Raw genomic sequence first — 27,129 nt, 5'->3', positions numbered from 1 at the left:
CTGCCGCACGCAATTGAGGAAACCTCAATGGCGGAAGAATACCTGGACTGTGTACTAAAACACAACACTCCAGCATCGATAAAGATGGAAGAATTGGAACAAGAAACGAAACGGGATCCAACAATGCAAGCGATCAAGACGGTGACGAGACAACACAGGTGGAGGCATGTCAACAATAACAGCATCCTGGAAAAAGGAGTGATCAAAGAAGAAATGTTGGCATTCAAAAAGATCAATGAAGAGCTCTCAGAGACCAAAAATGGAATAATGATGAGAGGAACAAGAATAGTAATGCCCAGAGCACTGAGGAGACAGACGGTGGAACTGGCACAAGAAACACACAGAGGCATGGTAGCAACAAAGAAAATATTACGGTAAAAGGTGTGGTTCCCGGGGTTACACAACATGGTAGAAGCCACAGTTGCACACTACCAAGTCTGTCAAGTGACAGGACAGCCGACCAAGCCGGAACCGCTACAGATGTCAGAGCTCCCGAAGGCAGTGTGGACTGAATTGGCAGCGGATTTCTATGGGCCCCTGGAGACAGGAAGCTACCTGCTAGTGATAATAGACGAATTCTCCAGATTTCCCATCGTGCGGCAAGTGGCATCAACATCAGCAAACACGACGCTGCCAGTCATGGATGATGTTTTCGCAGCCTGGGGCTCCCCACAAACTCTAAAGACTGACAATGGTCCGCCTTTCTCAGGAGAGGAGTTCAGAAAATTCATGAACTACTTAGGGATCCGCCACCGGAAAATAGCACAGCTGTGGCCACAGGCAAACGGCATGGCAGAAAGGTTCATGGGAACGATAAAGAAGGCTGTCCAACGAGCAAAGCTAACACAGATATCGATAGGGCAAGCCCTGTGCCAGATACTAAGGGACTACAGAAACACTCCTCACAGCTCCACAGGGCGGTGCCCCGCTGAGCTAGTACTAGGCCGTTTGAGCAGGATGAGGATACCGCAGATGGAAGAGACAGCAAAGAAAGAGCGAGGCAGCATCGCCGCCAAGGACGAAGAAGCAAAAACGAAAATGAAAACATACGCCGATACAAGGAGGCATGCCATTCCGGCGCAACTAAAAGAAGGAGACACGGTTGTAGTTCGGCAGAGACAGCTGAGGAAGTCAGACAGCCCGTTCTCGAAGGATTCACTGACGGTGACTGAAGTAAAAGGGCGCATGATAACAGCATCAGCAGGGCGTTATCTCATCACAAGAAATGGCTCGCATTTCAAGGAATTAAAGGTCAAAGAAGAAGAAAAGCAGACACCAGTGCTGGAGGAAACCAGACAGGACGAAGGTGCATAAATGGACAACGGAGAGACACGGCAGAGAAGGGAATGCAAGAAACCAAAGAGACTGATTGAAGAGATGTAATGTGAAGAGGTTCACCTAGAGAATCCCTCTCTCTCTCTCTCTCTCTCTCTCTCTTTATTTCTCTGTCAGTGACAATAGGCAGTGTCACAAAACTGTTTACTTTGCAACAAGGGGGGAGATGTCGTGTCCTGGGCAGTGGGCACTAGGACCCCGAGGTAGGAGTGTGGGATGGGGCCGACACCAGACACCACTTCCGGTCAAGGGGGACGTTGCTGAACACTCAAGGATGGACAGGGCAAGGGGCAGGACGCCAACCAAGGCTGCTGTAAAGAAGTAAATAAAGGTACCTGATATTGATCGTGGTCTCCTGTCATAATTGGGGGCTCGACGACACAACACTATTGTAAAGTGCTCTGATGCCTTCAGGCCATGTCTGAGCTATATAAAATTGTAAAAAATAAAATGAAAATAAACCCATTGACCTACACTGGACAGATAATATGTACATTTTGACCCGTGGTTATAGACTGCAAACTATGTTTTCAACAGACCTACGGAATTCACAATAATTTGTGTTATTCATATCTAATCTTCAGAAAATTTGGTATAAACATAGCTGAGTTATAAGCACATGGGCATGGCACAAAGGTTGGTGGATGCTCGTACACAGCTCATGCAAAAAGTAGCGCTCTTTCGATGGTGAACAGCAAACCATGGGGTGCCTGTGCAAATTAAAGATCTGCTAGTTGGAAGGAAATGGGGAAGGAACAAGGAGAGGAAGGTTAGGGAAAAGGAAGGTACAAAGTAGCAGGAGATTAAAAAGTGACGCAAAATAAGCATGCCGTAGCAGGTGAAAGAAGGCGTAATTGTCTTTTCCAGAGCCACAGAACATGTGAGTTTCATAACTGAGGGAACAGGGATGTGTCCTGTGAATGATTGAGGAATCATGACTCAGGCAGTTCTCACAAGAGTCTGCATCAAGATCTCTTCCATGGGGAGGATTTCCTGATGCAGACTGAAGCTAGCTATAACCATGTTTTTACACAGCTTTGTAGGTGAGGAAGAGAGCCTTGAAGTCTAGGCAGGCAGAGGTGGATAGCCAAATGTTCAGTGTGGCCTGAGAAATACTTTTTTGAAAGTCATAATGGGGGAAGTTCAATGTTTGTAAACGAGGAAGACAGCAAAGTGATGTGGTGACTGGAAGACTTGGGTAGGTAATTTAATTAGTTGCTAGTGGAGAGCTTTTCCTTAAAGAGGACTCAAGGCTTTTGAAATGATTTAACAGAAGAACAGCTAAAGATGCAATTTATGTAGTCAGAGCAATGCAAGGGATGAGATGTAGTAAGGAAAATATTCGTTTTTTTCACAGATGAGCAATAGCTTGCTTTAGTTCATCCTTCCCATGATTCATTTTGGACAGTCAGGGAGAGCTTCTCACATTAAAAATGCCCCTGGTTTTGTTTTTGTTTTCAGCTTCGAGACAATATCTGCATTCATCATAAAGTTGGATTGTGCTGCTTCAGGACCGATGTCTGAGAAATACTAAATGGAAGAAACAAATGGCAAGAATAAGAGTCCTGAGGCAAGCTGCAATCTCAATTACATTTTGGAGTTGTGGGGTGAGGGCATGGTGTGCCCACAAGCAAGGTGACCAACGACTAAGAAAGCGCGCGGTTGTGATGTGCGCAAATCTTTGTTCCTCTTGTTTCAGGAGGACAAACACTAACCAGATATTAGGAAACAAACCTGGAATCTGGTGCTGTTTAATGCAAGGTGGATACGTGATCAACACCTGCCTGCCTACTGAGCTGATATGCTGAGAGAAGTTAGAAGCCAGATGTACGCAGTAATTAAATCTAGAAGAGGCTAGAAACAGTTCTTTGTGGCAGAGAGGGAGCAAGGTAGGGCGTGGGGCTGAAACAGATTCATCATCTTGCCGGAGAAGCCCCTGGGTGCTGGAATGGCACAGCTTCAATGTTCAACTGCAAACAAACCTGGAGCGACGCAGGGTAGCTAGTGAGTGCCACGTGGCCCATAAAGTGTGATTTGGCTGTAAATAATCCCTGAGTAGGGTGAGACCTGGTTGGCTGAGGACACCACATGGTCTTGGCTTTAGAAAGAAATAAGAAGGACTCCAGGGTGGAGCAGAAACAGGTTCTGGACAGACAGAGGCTCTAAATGAAGTAGATATCCATAGAAAAATCAATACTGTAAAGACACATAATAAGTATCTCTACGGAGGAGGCGAAAATAATAACCAGGCAAGACAATAATCATGACTAAAAGAGGAAGTGCAGTACTCTGTTGGATGGAACAATATTAAAATAGATTTGAGGAAGGTCTGATTGCAGAGTACAGGCCAGAAAGATAATAGCGACATTGATTCCTCTGTGACTTGTCATCTGAGGGCCAGCATTTAAGCTTTGGAGGGTTTGACTTGCAGGGGGAATAAGAACAGAGAGGATCAACTGGATAAACCTGACATAGGGATGAGAATACTGACATGCCACAAGAGCAGATCTTGCTGTTGATGAAGAGTGAGAACTCCTGTCAACCTCCTATCATTCCCCACCATATCCCCTTTAAGGGTAAGCAGGTCTGTCTGGAATTAAGGTGAGACCACTGGCAGTCACGTGATACAACCGGCAATGCTGGGAAAGCCTGATCAATGGCTCAAGCTGAAAAAAAGTACATCATAATAACGAAAAGCTTGAAAGCAGAAAACAAACTAGAGAAATGCCTTTCTGTGTGCTCCCAAAGCAGAAGTCTTTCAAAGTGATGCACCAAAGATACAGGACTGAGAGTCTGCTTCTGAACTTACATTAAGAGATGTGCTATCAGCATTCTCAGGCACTTTGGAGGCCCTGGAGCACAAGATAGACACTGTCTGGATAGATTTGAATCTTTTACTCACAAATGTCCATAAAATAACAGAAAGCGTAGGTGCGGTGGAAAAACTCTCTAACAAAACTATGACAAAAGTAAACCCACTTCCAGAGAATCCCACAAGTCTGCAGTGTGTCACACAAAAACTAGGGGTGGAGCTGGAAGATTTTGACAGTTTTTCCAGATGTAACCATGTTTGAATTATTGGGGTCCCCAAAAAAGAGCAGAGGACCCCGCTTGTTGAACTCTTTGCTGAGGAATTGATCCTGCAAAAGCAACAACCAAAATGTCTGTTGTTATTGTTATTATTTCCATGCCATCTCTGAAAACAGATACAGTGCCAAGGGCACATGAATAGCCAATTACCCTGGACCTCCTTCTGTTGGATATTGCCTGAGTGCTACATTTGAAATGGAAAAAGAAATAATTTAGAGCACATAACATTAAGTACTTTGCCAGACAGACTGAGAATAATTTCTAAAGAGAAAATATGGCACTTTTTGTCCCCGACACGATTTGTGACTAAATGGATGGATAGCAAAGTGTGGGCCAGGACCATAACAGACCAGTGCTACGAAAGAGTAGCAAACAGTGGCCCAGGGAACATGAGAAGCCAACCTCTACAGTCACAAAATCTAAATAAAACGTGATGCTTGATATACCCCAATAACTAACATCTCTCCTGTGACTTCTGAGAGAGTGAAGAGCCAGATGCCAAAGTGACTCAGACCTAGAAAAACCCCATGAAGACGGGCGATAGGAAATGCTGAAAAGTGCCTGCATCACTGGTGGACTTGGAAATATTGAAGGTCAACCCAGGCCACAAATTAGTGATGATAATTGTCTGATTAGATGCAGACCTAACTAGATTGACACTTACTTATGATCCTGTCCGACTGCTAATGTGAGGTTTTTGATGCGGTCAGAGGAAGGAGATAAGTTTCGACAGATGAATTGACCTCCCCAGCTTCATCATTTTAAAAACACCACAAAATGTTGGCCCAGTAAAACACACACAAGATTAACAGGCAGATTATGCCCTCAGTTCTTTTTGAATATAGGTGTATAAAAACCCGTTCTGATCATGCCCCTGTAATGCTTATTCTAGACACAGTCTCACCCATCGCTGCAAGACCCACACAATGGTACATCAGCAAAGTGGCAATCAGGGATACAGCACCAGGCTTAGGGCCCGATTTATATCTTGGTAGAAAGGGTAATCCTGCGGGCAGACCCTTGGTGTAACCATGGTGGAGACTGCTCTGTCTCTGCCGTGGTTACATCCTTCAGATGGAGTAAAGGCTGTCAGAGGTTGACCTGCATGTCTGCCCACCTAATTTAGATGGGCGAACATACAGGTCAGTTTTCATGGTCTGTCACTGTCAGGGAAACCTTGGCGCCAAGGGGCAGTGAATATTGAAAAAAAAACTCTTGCCACGGGAGATAACTCCAATGGCGAGGTGGGGCAATGTTTTTTTTTTACTTTGTTGTAAGGCATAGTCATGGTTTACAGAACCGTCGGCAAAGTTACTATACCATGGCCAGAACTGCCTTGATGGTGGTTCCAAAAATTGTTTGAAAGATCTGCTGGCCTATGGACATTTCAGAATTTTGCAGACAAGATCTTAGCCAAAATTAAAACAAGCCCTTTATTTGCTATTCTCTAGGGCATTACTTTATGGAGAAAGATAATGGAAAAGTGATGTAGGCCGGGGTGTGGGAAGCAGCCCAAGCGGTAATACTAGGAGTCTTGATTGCCCATACAGTCATTGTTTCTAGGTTAGCAAGACCTAAAAAAAGATGAAGTAAAAAATTGATTAAAAAATTCAAAGCACAACATAAATAGTATTGTTTTCAAATAAGTTGAGGATAGTTGGTGTGTTTAGAAGAAATATGACATGGCTAGGAAATCATTACACACAAATCAAAACTACAACAAAAGGCAAAAAGGCGGATCGAATATTTAGTATGCAAACTTAAAACGGTCCAAAGGATGAATCACATAGCCAAAATAACGGACTAGAGAGAAGAAGCAGATGAAACAACTACAAACATTTTGGAAACATTATCCCTCACTACTGATGGAGCGAGATTTAGAAATATATTTATTTCAGCTCGCAAAATTAAACTTCCCTAATGTTTAATAAAACTAATATGTTTGCATGTATGTTATTAAACCAACCTATAATAAAGTTGCACACACCAACATGAGGGTTTAACATTATGTGCTCTATGTTGCAGCAAGTACGTTTTAAAAATAATTAACTAACCTTGTTTGTTTGTCTATTGTCTTATTAATTGCGGTTGTTCAATTAATTGCATGTGCGTATTTTATGTATGCTTTTGTCTATGTGGTGTCTTTTTATTTTTACAGGTGCATAGAGAATCCTGCTGGACTAAGTGAAGAATGGTAGATATAAATGCTGCTTTATTTGTTTGCTTCAGCTAAGTAATTTAGACTAATGGGTTAATTATTAGCAATGGTGGGTGGCAACAGAACGAACTGTATTTCTTGCATTAATTTATGTTTTATGTTTGTTTATATAATAGTTTTACAAATGAAGCTTAGAGATGGCTGCAGAAAAATAGTGCACTTTTAAAAAGTGACGCAAGAAAAAGGTGGCGCAGAAAAATGACGCTTTCTGAAAAGAGGCCTGTTGATGAAAATACCACAAGAGAAAATAATTCTGAAAAAGATGAAAAACCTATGAGCTTTTATTTTGAAAGGTTTTGGAAAGAACTGCTAAAAGTGACTCTCTGGAGAAATTTGCCAACGTGCCACGGGAGCTCAGAACGGACAGGCTCAAGGTTGGAAGGAAGAGACGTGATAGATTTTACATTGCTTGAACTTCTTTCGCTACAAAATGTAGAAGCCTGAGGAAGTGCTGCCAAGACTTCGTGCATGAACAATGGACTAGTGAATAACCCGGACATGAGGAAGAAGATGTCATATTTTACTGTGGCATGAGGTGGCTCAGCCAATGGAGAGCTAGAATTCATCTGCTGGAATGTGAAAAATAGTTAGCTCAGCATAGTTTTAGGGTATAAGAATCAGCCCAAACAGCAGACATTTGGCTTACGCTCGAGATACCAGAGGAACGTGTTATGCCGATGGACAACATACGTAAGGAAAGGAGCTTTTATTAAATACTTTATTTCTAGGTGATGAGGGTAGAGACAGAGAGATAGTTAGGGTTTGGGAATGCTTAATTTTACTTACTTCTGCTAATGAATAAAAATTCTTGTATTATGCTCTCTTTATTAATTGTGAATAAATCTCTCTTTATGTCATTTTCTAATGCTTGTTTAATAAAATTCCAAAACCTGAGTTTTACTAGTTATGTTTAGATAAACTTTCTAAATGACAAGCTGGTCTTGATTATTGTGGATAGTTTAAAACAACATATTTAGATCTTATCGCCTCATGATTCAGTCGCTCTGTTATTGATATGGGTCTGGTATAGTATGGTAAGTTTGGTGGTAGTAGATAGAGTCATTTATGCAAAATTTTGGTGAGAGCGCTGGATCACTACCATCAAGCCCAAAATTAATTTAAATAAAACAGTTATTTAGCCATTCTCCTTCCCCATTTTGAAGCCAGTGATGTGGCCTTGCAGCCAAAGAGATACAATCAGCAATCATACGTGCTTCAGAGCCCACTGATGCCTACTAGAGAACAATGGTTAACAGATATGGATAGGTGCATGGGCATTGAATCCAGTGAGACACATGAGGACTGGAGAAAATTTTGACTGTGCATGGGCGCAGAAGAAGTGGCATATGTAAGTAGAGGCAAACCCATCAAGAGTGAGAAAAGCTGGGGCGCTGAGAACAATTTTACGGGTTGGGAATCGATGACACCGTTACTCTCACTCAATAACGAGCAGCCTGGACGATGCACCATTAGTAATACTGAACCTTGAGCTACACCTATAAAGAATGCGATGAACTGCGATAATTCTGCCAAGGTTTCAGGTGTAAATAAAGACCTGGTGGAATGTGTTTAAAGTACAGGTCTGCTACCTTGACTGAACATGCTCCTGCTGTCAGACTTTGATCCAGGACATGCACTGTTACGTGCTTGTTAAAAAATGTAAGGAAAAACTGTTGTAGAAAAAAAATAATCTCTCAGAGAACAAAGCTCCCAGACCAGATGAATTCCTGTGTCATTTTATGAACCCTATCAAGACTTACTAGTAACTCTGTCAAAGGTACACAACTACTTTTTTTTATCTGCAAGGTCCATTAGGAATATTATGCTGGAATCTGTAATTACATTAATAGTAAAGACTGACAACGATCCTGTCGTGTTGCCATGCCTGACTCTGTCTGTAACTTCCGAATCAGGTATGGCAGGAAGCGGAAGGGGGAGGCGGCGCGAGGGAGCACCAGTCGGGGAAATAAGTTAAATAAAGAATGACGTGAATCTCCCAGCTCGTGTCCGCCTGTTTCATAGCGCAGGACACGAAAACCTGGCGACGAGGGTGGGATGCAAAACACCCTTGGGATCATCACGCAAGAAAGAATCGCCGCGCGCGAGTCAGTTGCAGCTTTTTAAAAAAAAAAGGAAACACCTCGTCAGAGCAAGCGCGCCAGAAATTCTGCCTGAATTTTGGCCAGTGATCAGAGTGCCCATCAGACCGAACGTCTGGAGCTCCAACCACACTGGACAGAGCACAAACTGGGGTAAGGACATCGATTCCCCCACTAATAAATAGGCACAAGAGGTCACATTCGGCAGCCATTTTGAGGTCAGGCAACCTCATAGGAGAATACTGCCACAAGCCCGGCGGCCATTTTAAAGTCAGACGAAAGTAGAAAATACCCCGTTTCAAAGCCTCCTGGACGCCACTGTGAGCATCAGAGAAGGCAGTGAAGACATTAACTTGTCACCATGACCACTCAGCCTGACTCTACACAAAATGCACTGCCAGGTCCAGCCCAAGCCATGCCACAAGGACCCATCTTAATGGGGGTATCGTTCCTGCGTCCCCCTGAACCCCTATCACTGACGTCTGGGAACAGCATGGGTGCCAAGTGGAAGAGCTGGATAGAAGATTTCAAAGATTTCATGAAGGGCTCACGAGTCAATGACCCCGACTCATAGCATTGAAGAACCTGGTGGGCAAAGACATCGGACAGATCATCAAAGAACTGCCTCCAGAAAATGCTGCTTCGTATGCATATGTGAGAGAAGCCTTAAACAGAAAGTTCCTTCACAAGCGCAATTTGGACTACGAACGTTACACGTTCAACCTCGCGTCCCAAGAACGGGATGAGTCCATGGGCGACTTCATCTCTCGACTAAAACGCCTGGCACAATACTGCAAATTTGATAAATTCAACACAGAAGATGTGCTTTGTCTACGCATCATTGAAGGGTGCCAATCAGAGTCACTATGACATTGACTACTAAAGAAACTCGCATGAATAAATGGTCAAGCAGAAGAGCAGCCCAAAAAAATGGAAGCCAGCAAGACAGAGAAACGAGAACAAGTGTTCCGAATACAATCTCAGACAGAAGCGAGACATCGCCCGGATCATCGGAGACCGAGAAAGTCCACAAGCTCATCCCATGGTGGGACCAGAAGAGGCAATGCCCAAAAGCAACCACCACAATGTTATCGTTGTGGCCTGGACTACCCTCATACAGGCACCTGCCCGGCCTTGGGACAACAATGTCACCGATGCGGAAGGGAAATCATTTCGAAGCAATGTGCCAAACTCGTTGTAAAGAAGTGGGACCGGCCAAGGGAAGTACTGGACCACGCCACAACGTGAGGTCGGTGCAAGGAAGGGGAGACCGCTCAATGAACTCGTCCAGATCCAGCACTCAGTCACAAAAGTCATATTGATGCCAATGAACAACGTCAAGAGAATCGTCTGCCCTCACTCCCATATCGCAAGACAGCGACGACATGGTGACAGACCGGGACCACTTAAAGAAATATCCCTGACTAGACATTCGGATGGGAAATCACTCCGCCAAATTTGTTCTAGACACGGGATCATTGCTCAATTACATCTGCACGACGGAATATGAGAGGATGTGCCCGAAGCCAAAATTAGAACCAGCCGCAGTGCGTGTCTACACGTGGATGTCCAAAGACCCACTGCCGTGCTTAGGACGATTTCCCATGACATTGACCTACAAAGACAGAACAATTCAAGCTCACGTTCACGTAATAGAACGTCCTGAAGTGACTGACTGCCTCCTCAGTTTACCTACAGAACGGCTGAAGCTGGTAGAGATTCTATTCAAAGTTGATGACTCACCCGACATAATAAACAAATTCACAAAACAATTCTCAGGCCCAGGAAAACTAGCCAATGTCAAGGTCAAACTACAAATAAACGAACAAGTAACGCCTATGGCTCAGCATCATAGGAAAGTACCATTTCATCTCGAACAAGCAGTTGAGGACGAGCTCCAAGACCTGCTGAGAGCGGATATCATAGAAAGGTCAACCGGACCTACTCCATGGGTGTCACCAGTAGTGGTCATGCCTAAACGGGGCCACGAGAACAAAGTGCCCCTGTGCGTGGACATGCGCACCCCAAACACAGCCATCGAGTGAGAGAGGCATCCCGGACATCACATCAGCGACATGATCACTCACCTGAAAGGAGTAAGTTTTCTCAAAATTAGATATCAATAAAGGATACCACCAGCTCGAGCTCTGTGAAAAATCCAGGTACATCACCACGTTTACTACACATCAAGGACTTTTCAGGTACAAGAGCCTCAATTTTGGGATCTCCTCAGCGGCAGAGAACTTTCAATAGGCAGTTCGGCGAATGATCCACCACATCCCAAATTCATTCAACTACAGCGACGACATCCTTGTCTTTGGTGCAACACGTGAAGACCATGACAAAGCCCTAGATTGCGTGTCATGCCCTTCTCAATGCCAACTTCACACTCAACAGAGACAAGTGTGAATTCCATAGGTCAACTCTCAAATTCTACGGTCACATCTTCTCTGAAGACTGCATGAGACCGGATCCGGAAAAGGTCTCAGCACTGGCCGCCACTCCGCAACCTCACGATGTCAGCGACATTCAGTCCTTCATGGGCATAGCCAGCTACTGCGCCCGATATATCAAGGACTATGTGACCATCAGCTACCCGCTGCGAGAACTCACGAGACAAGGGCAAGCATTTCACTGGTCCAATGCATGTGAGCACGCTTTCAACAAGATCAAAAGGGCTGTGAGCTCTGCCGCTCATATGGCATATTTCAACCCTAGAAGACTGAGATTACAGTTGATGCAAGCCCTGTCAGACTTGGCGCTATTCTAGCCCAATATGATGACGAGAGAGATCAGCGTCACATCGTGGCCTACGCCAGACGCAGCCTCACCGACACAGAGATAGCATACTCACAACCTGAGAAGGAAAGTCTGGCGGTTGTGTGGGCATGCGAGCATTTCCATCTATTTGTATATAGGAAATACTTCACAGCCATCACTGACCATCAGGCCTTAATTACCATCTTTGGCAACCCACGAGCAAAGATGCCTCCAAGGATTGAGAGGTGGGGGATCTGTTTGCAAGACTACACGTACACCATCATTCACAAACCGGGAAAAGCGGAGAATCCGGCAGACTACATATCACGTCATCCACAAGTGCTGACACAGACACGTGACTCGCTAGCCGAAGAGTACCTTCATTTTGTCATTGATCAAGCACGCCCACCTACTGTCCCACTAGAAGCCATCATAGAGGCCACTGCCAAAGATGCCACACTTCAAGACGTCATGCAACGCATCCGCACAGACTCCTGGAGACACCTGGATGACCCACAAACGAAGATCGCCATCTATATGCAAGAACTCTCATCTTTCAGACACGTCAAGGATGATCTCACGATCAGTGCAGACGGGTTGCTGTTGAGAGACAGAAGAATTGTCGTCTCTCACCAACTAAGACAAGGGTCCATCAGTTTAGCACACAAAGGTCTCAGAGGCGTAGTGGCCACGAAGAAAGCACTACGAGAGAGAGTCTGGTTCCCGTCCCTTGACCAGAGGGTGGAAGCCACACTTTAAGACTGCCGACAATGCCAACTAGTAGAGCGCGAAGAACCACCCACCCCATTACAGATGTCAGACCTCCCAAACAGTGTGTGGCAACAAGTAGCTGTCGACTTATTTGGCCGACTTAAGTCCGGAAAATATGCCATTGTCATCATGGACGAATATTCCCGATTCCCCATTGCACATCAACTCTCAGTTACAAAAGCATCCACTGTCATACCCATTCTTGATGAAGTGTTTGCAGCATGAGGAATACCTAAGGTGGTGAAGACAGACAACAGACCACCTTTCAATGGACACGAATTTGCAGAGTTCGCAAATCACCTGAATTTCAAACACCGGAAAATCACTCCCTTGTGGCCCCAAGCCAATGGAATGGTTGAACGTTTCATGGCCACTCTGAAGAAAACGATACAACAAGGTGAGCTGTCTCAACGTGACATCCAACCAGCACTCAATGAAGTGTTGCGAGCATACAGGACTACACCACATAGCACCACAAACAGATGTCCCGCCACCCTGATGCTCGGGAGAACCCCGCGCACCAAGATACCGACTTCAGAAGCAGTCACACAATCCAGACTCCCGACCTTGGACCACGAGACACTAGTGAACATCGACAAGGACAAGAAAGCAAAAATGAAGGAATATGCTGATGATCATCGACACGCCAAGGTGTCTGACATCCGAGAAGGAGACAGGGTAGGGGTGATGCAAGAATGGAGAACCAAAGCTGACAGCCCCATTATGTCCACCCGCCTCAAGTGGTACAGAAAAAAGGGACTATGGTCACAGCTTCCCCTGCAAACAAGAGGACCAGAAGAAACGTGTTGCACTTCAAGAAGTGCAACCCAGTGGCCTACAGTCAAGAAAATGAAACACATTGAGCCCAGGAGCCGATGATCCCAAAGAACATCCTCGCGTAACCAAAATGAATGAAGTTGTTGAGAGGCGTCACTCTCGTCGACCCCAGAGAACCATCCGGAGACCAGTTTGACTCATTGAGGAACTCTAAAGAAAATAAAGAGCTGGGACAGTTGACAAATTAAAAAGGGGGGAGATGTTGTGCTGCCATGCCTGACTCTGTCTGTAATTTTCGGATCTGGCATGACATGAAGCGGAAAAGGGAGGCAGTGCGAGGTAGCGCCAGTCGGGGAAATAAGTCAAATAAAGAAAGACGTGCATACCCCAGCTCGTGTCCGCGTGTTTCATAGCGCGGGACGCGAATGATCCCACTAGATGTAGTTTGTAGAGACCAATAGCTTTGTTGAATTTTCAATTAAAATATTTACTTCAATACCAGCAGCCCATTTACATAAGATTTAACCTTCCATCATCTCTCCTTATCAATCACGTTTCCTAACAAACCACTTGGTCACAGCACATGCCTGGAGGAGATTTAATCGAGATAGTTGAACATCTGCTAGATGTGGAGAAGGCCTTTAACAGAGTTGATTGGGTGTATGCCACAGAGCTTAGAAAAAACTGAATTTGGCCTAATTTGATTACATTTCACTAAAGCAAACTTTAAATCTCCTTGTGCAAAAATAAATTGAATAGTGACTTAGCAAGACAAATACATCTTAGAAGATAGAGAAGACGGGGTGTACCATCCACCCTAATTTTTGCTCTTACAATGGAACCACTAATTCCTGATATTGTAGGAGTTCAATCAAAAAGTAGTCATTACATATAAGTGTTGCTTGCAGATTATATATTATGCTTCCTAAGCGAGCCAGAACGCTTGCTTCCAACCTTAATCATTGTACTAAATATATTGGCAAAAGCATCAAGTACTGTTAAAGAAGAATAGTCTAGCTTGCCTTGGAGGCCTCATATACTAAATTAGGATCTATCACACCTTATCAGCCGAACATCTGTACAGATGCATACTCTATGTATTGGTCTGTATAGATGGGCAAGCTAGACATTTAATGACTAAGGGCCCGATGTAGGTGGCTCATTACCGGTTGGTAAACCCAAAATTCTGTAAATTTCAGGCTTACCGACCGGTATTGAGCCATTTGCTATGTAGGTGATGATTCGGTAAATACCGAATCAGTATTTACCGATTCTGTATTTACCGAATCATTATTTACCGATGTGATATTTACCGAATCAGTAAATTGCATGTAGGAAGCACATTTAAGAGTGCTTATGTGCTTTAAGGATTTGTTATTTACCACCAACTATAAGTTGGTGGTAAATACTGAATGCCTTTGAAAATGCAAATCTGTGCCTTTTCAACTGTGCCATGTGGCAGACATACATGCCCTTAGGGCATGTATGTGTGCCACATGGGCACACAAGCACGATTATGGGGTGCAACAGGGTGTCAAAGTGAAACCATGCCACCCCTCAATATGTTCACCCTTTTGCCGAATCGGTTTTTACCGATTCGGTAATTCACATTCATTCCTATGGGCCTCCAGGTCAATAGGAATGAATAGGAATTACCGAATCGGTAAATACCGATTCGGTAATTACGAATCTTACCGATTCGGTAATACTTACCTAATAAATACCTACAACCCATTTACCGATTCTAAAATACCGAATAGGTAAAATTCGGTATTTTAGAATCGGTAAATCTTCATTACCTACATCTGGCCCTCAGTCAATTAACCAGTGTGAAAATGATTTTCTATTACTTTATACGTGATGCAAAACTCATCTGTCTGATTTATCAAAACCACAAAACAGCAGATTCAAACTAAAGATGCAGCAAGTGTTTCTAATTACTCAATCTACGATAGTCCCCTCAAGTGAAGATTATGGAGGATTAGGCATTGGAATCAATTGATAAGGACCACTGAGAAACGTCTTAACCCTCACCTGTGACTCCCATCATTTATGATCTTGATTTTCCAATGAAAATCATAGATTTAGATTTTAGGAAGTGGCAACCTGGAAACCAACTGAGAACTATTCTTGGAAGGGAAATTCATAGATAGACAAGCATGTACTGAAAAGTTTAATTTAAGATGAACAGTTGAGTATTGAGTTACTCAGCTGACCCACGGCCTTAACAAACAAACATAAACATAAAGTAAGCAGAGATAAAACAGCACAACAATAGCTAATTGTCCAGGAAGGAACAAAGAATGGTATTTTTTTCTCCATACACAGCATACTAATATAATGTATACTAAAAGGCAAGAATATTTGGGGGCGGATTTACAAGCTCCCTGCGCCACCAGTACGTCACTTTTCGTGACGTACTGGTGGCGCAGGGGGCTCCTCCAAATTTACAAGCACATGAAAAGCCACCCTGCATGACTTTTCCTCTCCTTGTAAATACGGTCCCCTGACACGCAGCACTTTGTTTATTTATTTTATTTTGAAGGTTTTATATAGCGCGAGCAAGAGTCTTGCGTGTATCAGAGAACTTTACAAGTTATAAGTAGACGGCAAAAGATAGCATACAGAGATCTATGTGAAGATGTTATACAAAGCTCTTAATTGAAGGGAAAAAAAATACTAAGCTAGCGAAAAAACAGAAGGACGGATATGGATCGCAAAAACACAATACATAATAAAATACAGTAAACAGTAATAGAGATCACGTGAATTTTGCCATGAGGATTGCTTTCACTTCTTTTTTGAATGAGGCAGAGGAAGGATTCATTCTTGTTTCACTGGGCAAGGTATTCCAGATCCTAGGAGCCATGCCAGAGAAGGAGCGGTTATAGTTTTTTTTCTTGGCAAATTGTTGTGGTTGTAGAAGAAGGGTCTTAGCACTCCTGGAGGCTCTGCTGCCCGCAGAGAGCACCAGTTTCTGCACTAGGTAGTGTGGGGTGTTGTGGTAGAGGGCCTTGTGCGCCATACAAGCGTTTTTTAGGTGAATTCTGGCTTCAAACGGTAGCCAATTGAGGGTTTCCAGGTCTGGAGATATGTGAGAGTTTCTCTTTGAACCTGTGATGAGTCTCGCAGCTGAATTGATTGTGGCTCTTAGTGGGGCTGTCAATGACCTTGGGAGCCCGCATAAGGTTACTGCCCCATATTCAATACGGGGGATTACTAGGGCTTGAACCGCTTGTTTGAAATCGTAGGTGGGCAGAAAAGGTTTCAGTTTTCGCAGGGTCTTTAGGTGGAAGTTAGCTCCTCTTGTTGAGGCGCAGATGTGTTTTTGCATCTTTAGGTTACTGTCAAGTGTTACCCCTAGCGATTTCGCAGAGTAGACGATGAGAGGTTGTCCATTGAGAGCTGTTAAGTGCTTCATCCAATCCAGGATAGTGGGAGTTTTGTTAGGGGGAGCGATTAAGAGGAATTCCGTTTTGAGGGAGTTAAGTTTCCAGTGGTTTTCAGCCAGCCAAGTTTGGGTTTTGTTGCAGTGTGGTGTTGAGCGATTTGATGTCATCAAGTGAGTGGATCTTGATGTATATTTGGGTGTCGTCTGCATACATGTGGAAGTGTATCTTGGCGAGGCTGAGAAGGTCAGTGAGAGGTTCCATAAAGAGGTTGAAGAGGGTGGGTGAGAGGGAGGAGCCTTGTGGAACTCCTAATGTGACTGGCATGGGGTTGGACCGAGATAGGTTGACCTTGAATCTTTGGGATCTGTTTTGGAGGAAAGAGGCGAACCAGTTAAATACATTTAAAGACATTCCCATTCTGTGTTTCAGGAGATCGAGCAGGTTGACGTGTTTGACGGTGTCGAAAGCTGATGACAGGTCGAGTAGTATTTGTAGACAGGCTTCCTCCTGGTCTAGGAGTTTAAGAGCGTCGTCTAATACAGATGGCATGGCTGATTTGGTGCTGTGACCTGCTCTGAAGCCTGATTGAAACTGGTTAAGCAGGTTGAATTGATCAATGTGACTGTTCAGCTGTATGTTAATGCCTTTTTCCAGGCGTTTGGCTAACATAGGAATGTTAGAAATCGGACAATAGTTATTAAGGTCAGAGGGGTTAGCTCTTGTTTTCTTTAGGATAGGCGAAACCTGACCAGTTTTCAGGATGTCTGGAATGGATCCTTGAAGGAGGGACGTGTTAATGATCTTGGTCCAGAGGGGTAATAAGAGAGGAATGAAGTCTTTGAGGTAATTTGCTGGGAGCGAGTCTGTGAAATGATTGGAGGGTTTCAGAGCGGTTAGCGTCTTTATTATGGTGTCTTCACTGAAGTGTGGAAGTGGGACCAAGTTGCATTGTTTTTTTAGTTTAAATATTGGGAGGTTATTATCTTGGGCACCAGCCAAGGGCAGTGATGAGTTCTTTTCCAAGTCTGAGATGGATAGTAGTTCCTGGAGTAGATCTGATTTAATAGATTCTGTCTTAGAGGCGAAGAAGGAGGCAAATTCATCACAGTTGGCTAGAAAGCGTGGGCTAGTGTTGTGGAGACTTGGTAGGCTCTTGGTTTGGGCTTTGATAAGATCGAATAGCTTTTTGGGTCGGTTCTTGGCTAGGTATAGTTGAGACCTGAAGAAATCGGTTTTAGACTTTCTGATCTTTCTAAAATAAGTGTTTCTGGAGATTCTTAGAAGTTTGAGGTGGTCAGCTGAGGGGGCGGCTCTCCAGGGTCGTTCAATTACTCTAAGAGAGCGTCTGTCTTCATTAAGCCTACCATCATACCACGGTTTTGAGTCTTTTGCTGAAGTTCTTTTCAGTTGAAGCGGGGCAATTTTGTCTAGCAGGTTGTTCATGGAGTGAAAGTAATGATTGGTCAGCCCCTGTACATCGGCAAGGTCTTCCGGGGGACAGAGAGGGTTTGAGTTAGATGAGGCTAAAAGGTCAGAGCCTACGTTTTTCAGGTTTCTCTTCCAGATCTTAGTTCTCAGGGGTTGTGTAGGTAGTCGTTTAATAGTTTCCAAGACTTAGAATGAAATGACATGATGGTCAGACCAGTCTCAAGGGAGTATCGAGTCGAGCTGTGTGGAGTCCGCTTTGGAGATTATTAGGTCGAGAGTTGCACCTTTGTCGTGTGTAGGGCTGTTACATATTTGGTTAAGATTAAGGTCAGCGAGGAAAGCTTTGAGGCTGTTTACCTCTGGGTCCTTCTGGTCGTCCCAGTGAAGGTTAAAGTCCCCCAAGAAAATTTGCTTATTTTGCTGGCTGTCATTGGATGCTAGAATGTCCATGAAATGTTCTATGATTGTGAGGTTATCTCCAGGAGGATGGTAGAAGGTATGTAAAGAGCATATTTTGTTTGTTGTTGTTGGTGATGTTTACGCATAGGTATTCGCAAGATGATAAAGCAGGGGCATTGGAGATGGACACTGTTAGGCTGATCTGGTGAATGCAGGCTATCCCACCGCCTGGCCTGTCCATTCTGTCTAGTCTGGTGATGCCATAATTAGGGGGTAACAGGATGTCCATGATGGGAGTGGATGTTTCATTTAACCAAGTTTCTATCAGGATCATAATGTCTGGTTCGTTAGTAATAAGTAGGTCAGCTATATCAGCTGCATGTCTAGAAGCGGACTTGCAGTTTAGGAGGATACAGCTTAGCTGCGGCTGGATGGATCCTGTGGTGGGTTCGGTTGTGAGGGGGATTCTAGTGAGGTTATTTTCAACAATGCCTCTGGAGTTGAGTCTGAAGGCTCGGTGTGTGTTGATCGGCATAGATTGTATTCGGGAGTCAACCTGATAGGGCGGGATATGGCATTAGGGTGTGGGACTGTGCTCCAACGTGGATACCCATGAGCCTGGGAGCTCGCAGGAAGACGTTGGATGTGTCTATAGTTCTTTGGAGTGTGGGGAAGAACTGTATTTCTGTATATTGCAAGTGGACTTGGTTTGTTGTAATATAAGGTTGTGTAGGGTTCGGATTTCCGATTTGACTTGTTGAAGGGCTGATAAAATCTGGTCAAGGCTGGTGTCAGGAGTGATAGTTTCCTTATTGGATGTGAGGACTTTGCGTTGAAGGGGCATTCTATGGGTGTTGCTGTGGGTGATCCCACGCAACACCCACGGAACAAGACACATCTCCAGATTTACTAGAAATCGTAAATCTGGAGATACGTCTGAATGCTACGCCAACCTAGAGGGGGTGTAGCGAGGCGCAACTAGGAGAAATGTTTTAATTTCTCCTCGTTTGTTCCTCTTTCAATGCGTGCTGCATTCTACAGCACGCATTGAAAGAGGAAAATGACTGTAGTGATTGTTTTTGTGCAGGAAGGTGCTCCTTCTTGCACAAAAACAATCTCCCCACAACGCAGGCATCATTGCACCATGATGCAAGGGTGGCTGTGCCAGCACATGGCTGCAGTTTGTGCACCAGCGCAGGGGGAGGCACAGCGATGCGACATATTCTTGTAAATATGTCGCATCTCTGTGCTTCAGAAGTGCAGCCGTGTGGCACAGCCAAAGGGCTTGCGGTGCGGTACCATACTGAGGCACTTCCTTGTAGATCTGCCCCACGGTATCATGGGCAAAACCTCTATGAAATTAGAGCCCAGTAGAGAAATGGATTAATATAAGGAGAAGAGCAACAAAGTAATCAACATGCTCACAGTAAATATGGAATACAAATGAAGCAGTGAGTAGGTGGTACTTGGCTCTCTATGGCTGAATGTGATGTTTGGGAGTTCAAAATTGTGTTGGAAAGGATGTGTAGAAAAAGGATATTTTGGGGGGTTGTTAAATTGAATTTATTGTGTTGTACACAATACCAACAGGATATAGCCAGCACAGTGCAGAAGCCCATCATGCAGCTAGTAATGAATCCAAGGTATAGGATTACAACACAACTTCCCCAACTCCGGGAAGAGCATGAGGGTCAGTACAAAAAGCAACAACTTAGGAATGTCGACGTAAGGTCCAACAGCTTACCTTAAAACATTAAACCTCAAAAAAAAATCTGCTCTCCACCACCCTCTCATGACACCCCCTTCCCATATCCCCACAGGGTTCAATCATAGAAAGATTAAGATCTCGCGGCAGATAGGTTCAAAAGCACATATCAAATCGACAAGCAAAAAGCATCAGCTTAAAGAAAAGAAAAAAAGTTGCATATGTGGACAATCCTATCAGCATGAAGACAAATGCCCAGCAATAGTACATATGTGTCATCACTGCAGAAAGGACAATCACTCTGAGTTATGCATTTTTCTACGTCTTCTTCATTCTGCAGATTGGATTTCACTCCCTCTACCTACTGGCTGGGATAAAAGTACAACCAGCGCAGAGGTTCAGAACGATTTAATTTTTCCAGACAGCCCTAAGGAAGTCGTCAGTTAATGCCCGGGACGACGAAACACGTGTTGGCTGGACTTCTAACCGAAGATAATAAAAAGAACAAAACATACTGGAATTGAGTTGATGATATGAACTTAAATAGATGTTATGATTCATTAATGTGTGCTCGGGCAGTGAGTTTTTTCTGAGACGGATCCCTTGGGGTCACATTTAGAGGTTAGGGTAGTTCCCCCTCCCTAGAGCACAATTTACTATAAACTGACCTAGCCGTGGTCCATGCAGGCAACAGTCGTGGGGCAGTGGGGCTGCGTGGGGGGATTTCAAGGGACGATGCTGAGGGAAAAATAAATAATTAATTAATTCTCCCTTGGCAGCGTCCCTCGAAATCCCCCCAACGTGGCCCCACAGCCCGACCGCTGTTACCTGCACGGACCGTGGCTGAACTGACCCTAGATATACCCATCAAGAGTAAGTGCCATTTCCACAGGGTGTGTCCTCACCCGCTAGGTAATTATTTCACACAATCTTCACTGCCTTCTGGCAGGTGTCAGAAACTGACGCAAAAGCAACAATGCTGTCCCTGTCGCACATACTGGGAGGCAGAGGTTCTGTGTTGCTGTCTTTGCATCAAGTCCTACTGCGAAATTAGTTAAAGACCGAGTGACGTCTTAGTTGGCGCAGGAGGACGACATCCAGGCGTGGTTTTATAGAGAGCCATATAAAATTAATATACACAGAAAAACTGAATTAATTTAGTCAGCAGTTAACCTGGCAATCAGGCATGGAGCTATGGGGAAACAGTTTTGCCTTAAGCCTTCCTGGTGAGGAATTAGTGTCAACCTCTGTAATTCTCTTTGCTGTTATGTTACTTGTGTATTAATGAGAGCATACACTTACCATTGGATCTTACTGACTTTACAATACACTTTCATTGCCATATGACTGAGTTGGACAGCTTTCCCTTGTCCTAAAAGAAATACAAATCTTTATAAGGATTTATATTTTCCAAATTGTCTTACTAGGTTAATGGCGTTTGGGTCCGCTCCTCTCTCAAGTAGTTTCAGGCACATTTCTTTGCACTCTGAGGCTTGTTCACAGGCTAGAAGAAACACCGATTTCCCAGCATTCGTGCTATTGTTGACATCGGCTCCGTACTCCATGACCATCTGTACACAGCGCGCATGTCTCTTGGTTGGGCAACTACAGTAGAATAACACTCCTGCAAACGGCATGCAAATGATTTTTTTGCGTTTGAAACAAATAGACTCTTTTTGATCTATATACAGAGGGTAGAAACAATCTAACATGAAACTATCAAAACAACCTGACTCATATGCCGGGCCACTTTTTGCGACTCAGCGCGCGCAACGAACTTCGTATAATTTATTTAATTGTTTACTTACCTCCGTTCATCCATATGCCGGTGTTTACTTCCCCCCACCCTGCCCCTCCCTCGCCCAGCCTCACAGCCCCAAGGAACTCCCTCCACTGTCCAGTACTGGACAACAGGGTCATGAATTCAATGGTGCAGCAGGTGCAGTGACACCAGGACCAAACGCTCTAGGCACCCCACTAAACATCTAAAACTGTTATAATTTACTACTAAACAGGCAGTTACAAGCGCAGTTGCCTTGACGACTACAGGGTCATAATTTGAATGCTGCGCAGGTACAGTGTCACCAGGCCCAGAAGTTGTCAGAACTCCTCTAAATATCCAATATTACTATATTTTACTGCTCTACAGGCAGTCACAGTTGCCGTTACCTTGCAGTTGAAAGGGGCTTGATTTAAATGGTGCACCAAATGCAGTGATACCAGGGCCAACAGTTGTCAGATCTCATCTAAACACCTAATATTGCTATATTTTACAACTAAACAGGCAGTCACAAGTGCAGTTATCTAACAGGTGCTTGGGTCATGAAAACAATAGTGCAGCAGGTGTAGTGGCACCTGGACCAAAAGCTCCAGGCACTCCACTAAACACTAATTATTGCTATATTTTACAACTGGAAAACCTGGGGGTCTAAAGAAGAGCTCAAGTGAACTCAAAAAGACTGAGACTCCTTCAAAAGTGAGTCAGGACTCAAAATCCTATATGCTCTTTCTAAACAAGGGAACAACAGTAAACAGAAAACCAGAACCTCAAGTGATTGTTGGTGAGACTCATAAACAAACATTGGATTCCCATCAAAGTATTGCCATGATCAATTTTCTCACTTGGTCATCCAATATGGGATGGTATGTCTCTTGATCATTGAGACTCTCTCCATGCCCAAAGAAAAGCTGGGTCAAGTCCACAATCACTTCCTGACCATGAGAATTGAATGTTGATGGGAACATGTGCAGTGCAATAACAAAAGAAAAAGTGGTGACTTAAAATAGGGTAAAGAGCCAAAAAATAGATTTTTAATAAATATTGACCTTTCCCTAACTAAAAACAAGAACAGTGCAAGGAAGCAGTTCCAACAAATAACTGCAAATGCGCCGACATGTTTCAGTCGACAAGGAAAGAGATCCCACGGCTTTCTTCAGGGCCTCTGTTCTAACCTTTTTGCTACTGTGTGAAATAGTCACAAACAAACTATAAATCAAGAAATAAGTGAATAAATCAATTTTCAATAAAGGATATAAGTGAACAATCTGTGTTACTATTCCTCCGTATCAAATGATGTGTTTCACATCTAAAAGACAAACATAATGAGTTCTGCGTTAATATGTAAAACTGTGTTTCTCCTTTATTCATTGATTTAAGCAAATTAAACAATTATTTTACTCACCCACTTTGACCGGGGACTAGACCTCACCTCTCCTGGACCAAGCTCAGGATGTCGGAGGCCCCGCTCTGTGAAGGCAAGGAATGGGGTACTCAGAATAAAGAAGGAGACCTAAAAGCGTCTACTCTGCTTTAAAACATATGTAGATCCCTCTCGCATCCTCCTCTCACAGCAAATGCACCTATCCTGTATACAAACAGTTATGGCTCACATACAAACTAAAAAATCACAAATTACAGAGCCCTTTGGAAACATAGGGTCTCATATCTGTCACTTAGCTCAGAAAACTGAATGTTTACTTAACCCAGATCGTCGTGTAAAAAAGAGGGCAGCTCCTCTAATAGACTATTAGTGATGGTTATAGCTATCTCAAATAGGAGGGGGATTTTGGAGGATTTGGGGTCGGGGGGCACAGCCCCTCATCAACTATCCTGACTAGTAAACATATCTACAAACATTCACCCACCTGTCCGTCGTTGCCTCTGGCGGTACCTGGGTCAGGGGGGAGGCAACGACTGGTACAGAGTGTGCGCTTTTAAAGAGAAATGCACTTGTAGGGAGGGCCGCGATTATTAGTGTGTATCTTAAACAAAAGGGTAATGCTGGCAACAAACCCTGCAAAGAATTAAAGAGATAACTTACTTCTTTGTCATTATTGGAAATAATCACTCGAAAAACGTCTTAAGCCGATTATTTTCCTGTTAGCATCCGAAATCTCGCGTATCATGTCATCGCGAGAACGTGGTGAACTACTCGATGACATCATCACCCTCGAAACTGTAGTTTCAAACTTAGTCCCCACGCAACCAAAGTGAATGTCCTTTAAATCGAGAAAATATGTCCTTCTATAGGGTGTTGCTATGATGGTCATCGTCAATTACTCCACTACAATTAAAAGAATACATTTTAGCGGGAGTCTGACAAAAGCGCGATGCTCAGTGGAACTACAAAATACATAACCTCTACGTTCATTGTAGTTTTTTACTCGCGCTAGCTTTATTGATCATTGTTATTTTGACAGAGATGATGAGATCAGGACATAATCATGCCGCAGATCGAATCAAACTGTCAGTTTCACTAAATAAATAATTACAGATAGCCCGACCATACTACTTGGTCTTCTTCAGATAAACCACAACGGGAAACATCATTTACCACGAACGCATTACCACGCGTTACGTTTACAACGGGTCACTTACCACGCAAACGTCCTTTCATCGCGGGTGCATTCCACGAACGTTTTTACAACGCAAGCTTCATTGCTTCCAGTCTTCATTCCTTCGCTTCGTCCTGCGTGTATATCATTAGGAGAAAGGGACAATAAAAAGGGGGGGTTGGGGGGTCTCCCCCCTAAAAAAAAAGCGGAATAAAAAAAAAAAAAGAAAACTTTAGAAAAAAAACGCTATTCAGTGCAAATTGAGAGAAAGGAAAGAGCCTCAACAACGACGTGGCGTGTACGTCAAAATAGAAGTCCTATCTCTATTTTGAAAGACGTGTTTTGACGCTGGTTATCGTAACGTAAATATGGCGGAGTACAGTCTTGCGTGCTCAAATGCTGCGTGGTAAAGACACATGCGTAGTAAAATACGCGTGGTAAAGCCATGCGTGGTACAGGTAAGCGTTGTATTATCATATATTCACCACAACAAACCCTATTATGTTGAGCGATGACAATCAAATTATGTCATTTATGTTAGAAAAGGACCTACGAACTCTGTCATTTGTAGTGACTTGAATGCTTAGCTGACCTAAATATTGCGGCACTAGAGAACTGCCACAACCTCCAACGGTGACCTAAACAACAGTCAATTACAATGCGTGGTAGCATGGCATGTGTGTGATATTCAAGGTAAGGAAGTATAGGATGGAAGTATAGTAGTGGGAAAATATAACTGATGTTGTTCGTTCAAAATTAAGGACTATCCAATGCATAAAATGCCTTTTGTTAACTCATTGTAAACTAGTCCAAGGTATTTCATCATTAAGACCTCGGGTGTCTGTGGACAACTTATATATCCACTTTTGTTCTTTCATGAACAAATATTTGGCGACGTCACCAATGTGTGATGGTATATATGGTTTCTCCAATATTGTCCATTCAAAGTCTACTTCTGTGTGGTTCTGCTCTGCAAAATGCTTGGTAAGCTTAGATATGGTCTTCCTACACCTGAATGCACTTTTATGTTCTAGCATCCGTGTTCGTACCTTGCGAGTTGTCATACTAATATATTTTGCAGCACAGGGGCAGGTAAGCTGGTAAATTACGTGCGTGCTATTGCAATTTGTAAACTGTTTTTGCTCCCACGGACGATCTGTCCCTATGTCTATTTGAGATGTTTGTGTAGTTTGTGGACAGACCAAACAACATCCACATGGATGATGTCCTGTCACAGCAGGTAGATCCCATAGTGTGCCAACTGCTCTTTTTGGCATTTCCTTTGGTCGAGTATGTATTAAGCGGTCGCGAAAACTGCTTGATCGCTTAAAAGCAAACAATGGAGGCTCAATCTTATCATTGCTGCAATTTAGGACACGCCAGTGGCGTCAGACAATCCGTTGAATATGGTTAGATTTGGTGTTCAAAGTACTAACAAACGTTAAGCGGTCCAAAGGGGATTTTACTACAGGGGGCTCAAGGAGAGCTTCCCGATGGTTATTGGTCGCTCGCTTCAATGAGCGTTTGATCAGACCTCTTAGATAGTGTCTTGCTAGAAGTTGTCGGGATAAACTCTCTGCATGTTTGGTGAAGGTTTCTTGAGTGGAGCAGTTACGCTGAACACGGAGAAACTGCCCATATGGCAGATTATCCCGAAGGGCTTTCGGGTGCTGACTCTCGTATAACAGCAGGGAGTTTCTGGCCATCGGTTTACGAAATAGTTCGCTCTCTAGTCCTGTGGTGGTAGCATAAATGGAGAGATCCAGGAAAGATAATCTATCCTTGCTGATCTCTACAGTGAATCGCAAATAGCGGTTCTGAGTGTTCAGCCACTGATGGAATAGCAGGATCGATTCTCTGTCTCCTCTCCATACAACAAACACATCGTCTACATATCGTTTCCACCATTTAATGGATGGAAAGAAGGGATTAGTAGATGTCAAGATGTGTTGTTGTTCAAATGCATGAACATAGAGGTTCGCCAGACTTGGCGCAAAAATGCTGCCCATGCTGGTCCCTGATGTCTGGAGATAGATTGTTTGTTTGTACCTGAAAAAATTCAGCAAGGATAGATTATCTTTCCTGGATCTCTCCATTTATGCTATCATCACAGGACTAGAGAGCGAACTATTTCGTAAACCGATGGCCAGAAACTCCCTGCTGTTATACGAGAGTCAGCACCCGAAAGCCCTTCGGGATAATCTGCCCTATGGGCAGTTTCTCCGTGTTCAGCGTAACTGCTCGACTCAAGAAACCTTCACCAAACATGCAGAGAGTTTATCCCGACAACTTCTAGCAAGGCACTATCCAAGAGGTCTGATCAAACGCTCATTGAAGCGAGCGACCAATAACCATCGGGAAGCTCTCCTTGAGCCCCCTGTAGTAAAATCCCCTTTGGACCGCTTAACGTTTGTTAGCACTTTCAACACCAAATCTAACCATATCCAACGGATTGTCCGACGCCACTGGCATGTCCTAAATTGCAGCAATGATAAGATTGAGCCTCCATTGTTTGCTTTTAAGCGATCAAGCAGTTTACGCGACCGCTTAATACATACTCGACCAAAGGAAATGCCAAAAAGAGCAGTTGGCACACTATGGGATCTACCTGTTGTGACAGGACATCATCCATGTGGATGTTGTTCGGTCTGTCCACAAACTACACAAACATCTCAAATAGACATAGGGACAGATCGTCCGTGGGAGCAAAAACAGTTTACAAATTGCAATAGCACGCACGTAATTTACCAGCTTACCTGCCCTTGTGCTGCAAAATATATTGGTATGACAACTCGCAAGGTACGAACACGGATGCTAGAA

General features: G+C 43.8%; 1 protein-coding gene across 1 annotated transcript in view; it reads right to left on the bottom strand.

The window, feature by feature from the left end:
- Positions 1–27,129, bottom strand: part of ANKEF1 (ankyrin repeat and EF-hand domain containing 1) — a 301,953-nt gene that overhangs the window by 235,192 nt on the left and 39,632 nt on the right. The window contains exon 3 of the mRNA XM_078647084.1: positions 21,399–21,598. Within this exon, the coding sequence (XP_078503210.1) occupies positions 21,399–21,598 (200 nt within the window). The remainder of the gene's footprint in view (positions 1–21,398; positions 21,599–27,129) is intronic.

The sequence above is a fragment of the Lissotriton helveticus genome, chromosome 6, assembly GCF_964261635.1.
Source record: "Lissotriton helveticus chromosome 6, aLisHel1.1, whole genome shotgun sequence".
Lineage (NCBI taxonomy): Eukaryota > Metazoa > Chordata > Amphibia > Caudata > Salamandridae > Lissotriton > Lissotriton helveticus.
The sequence above is the reverse complement of the archived record's forward strand: the minus strand, read 5'-3'. Positions and strand labels throughout refer to the sequence as shown.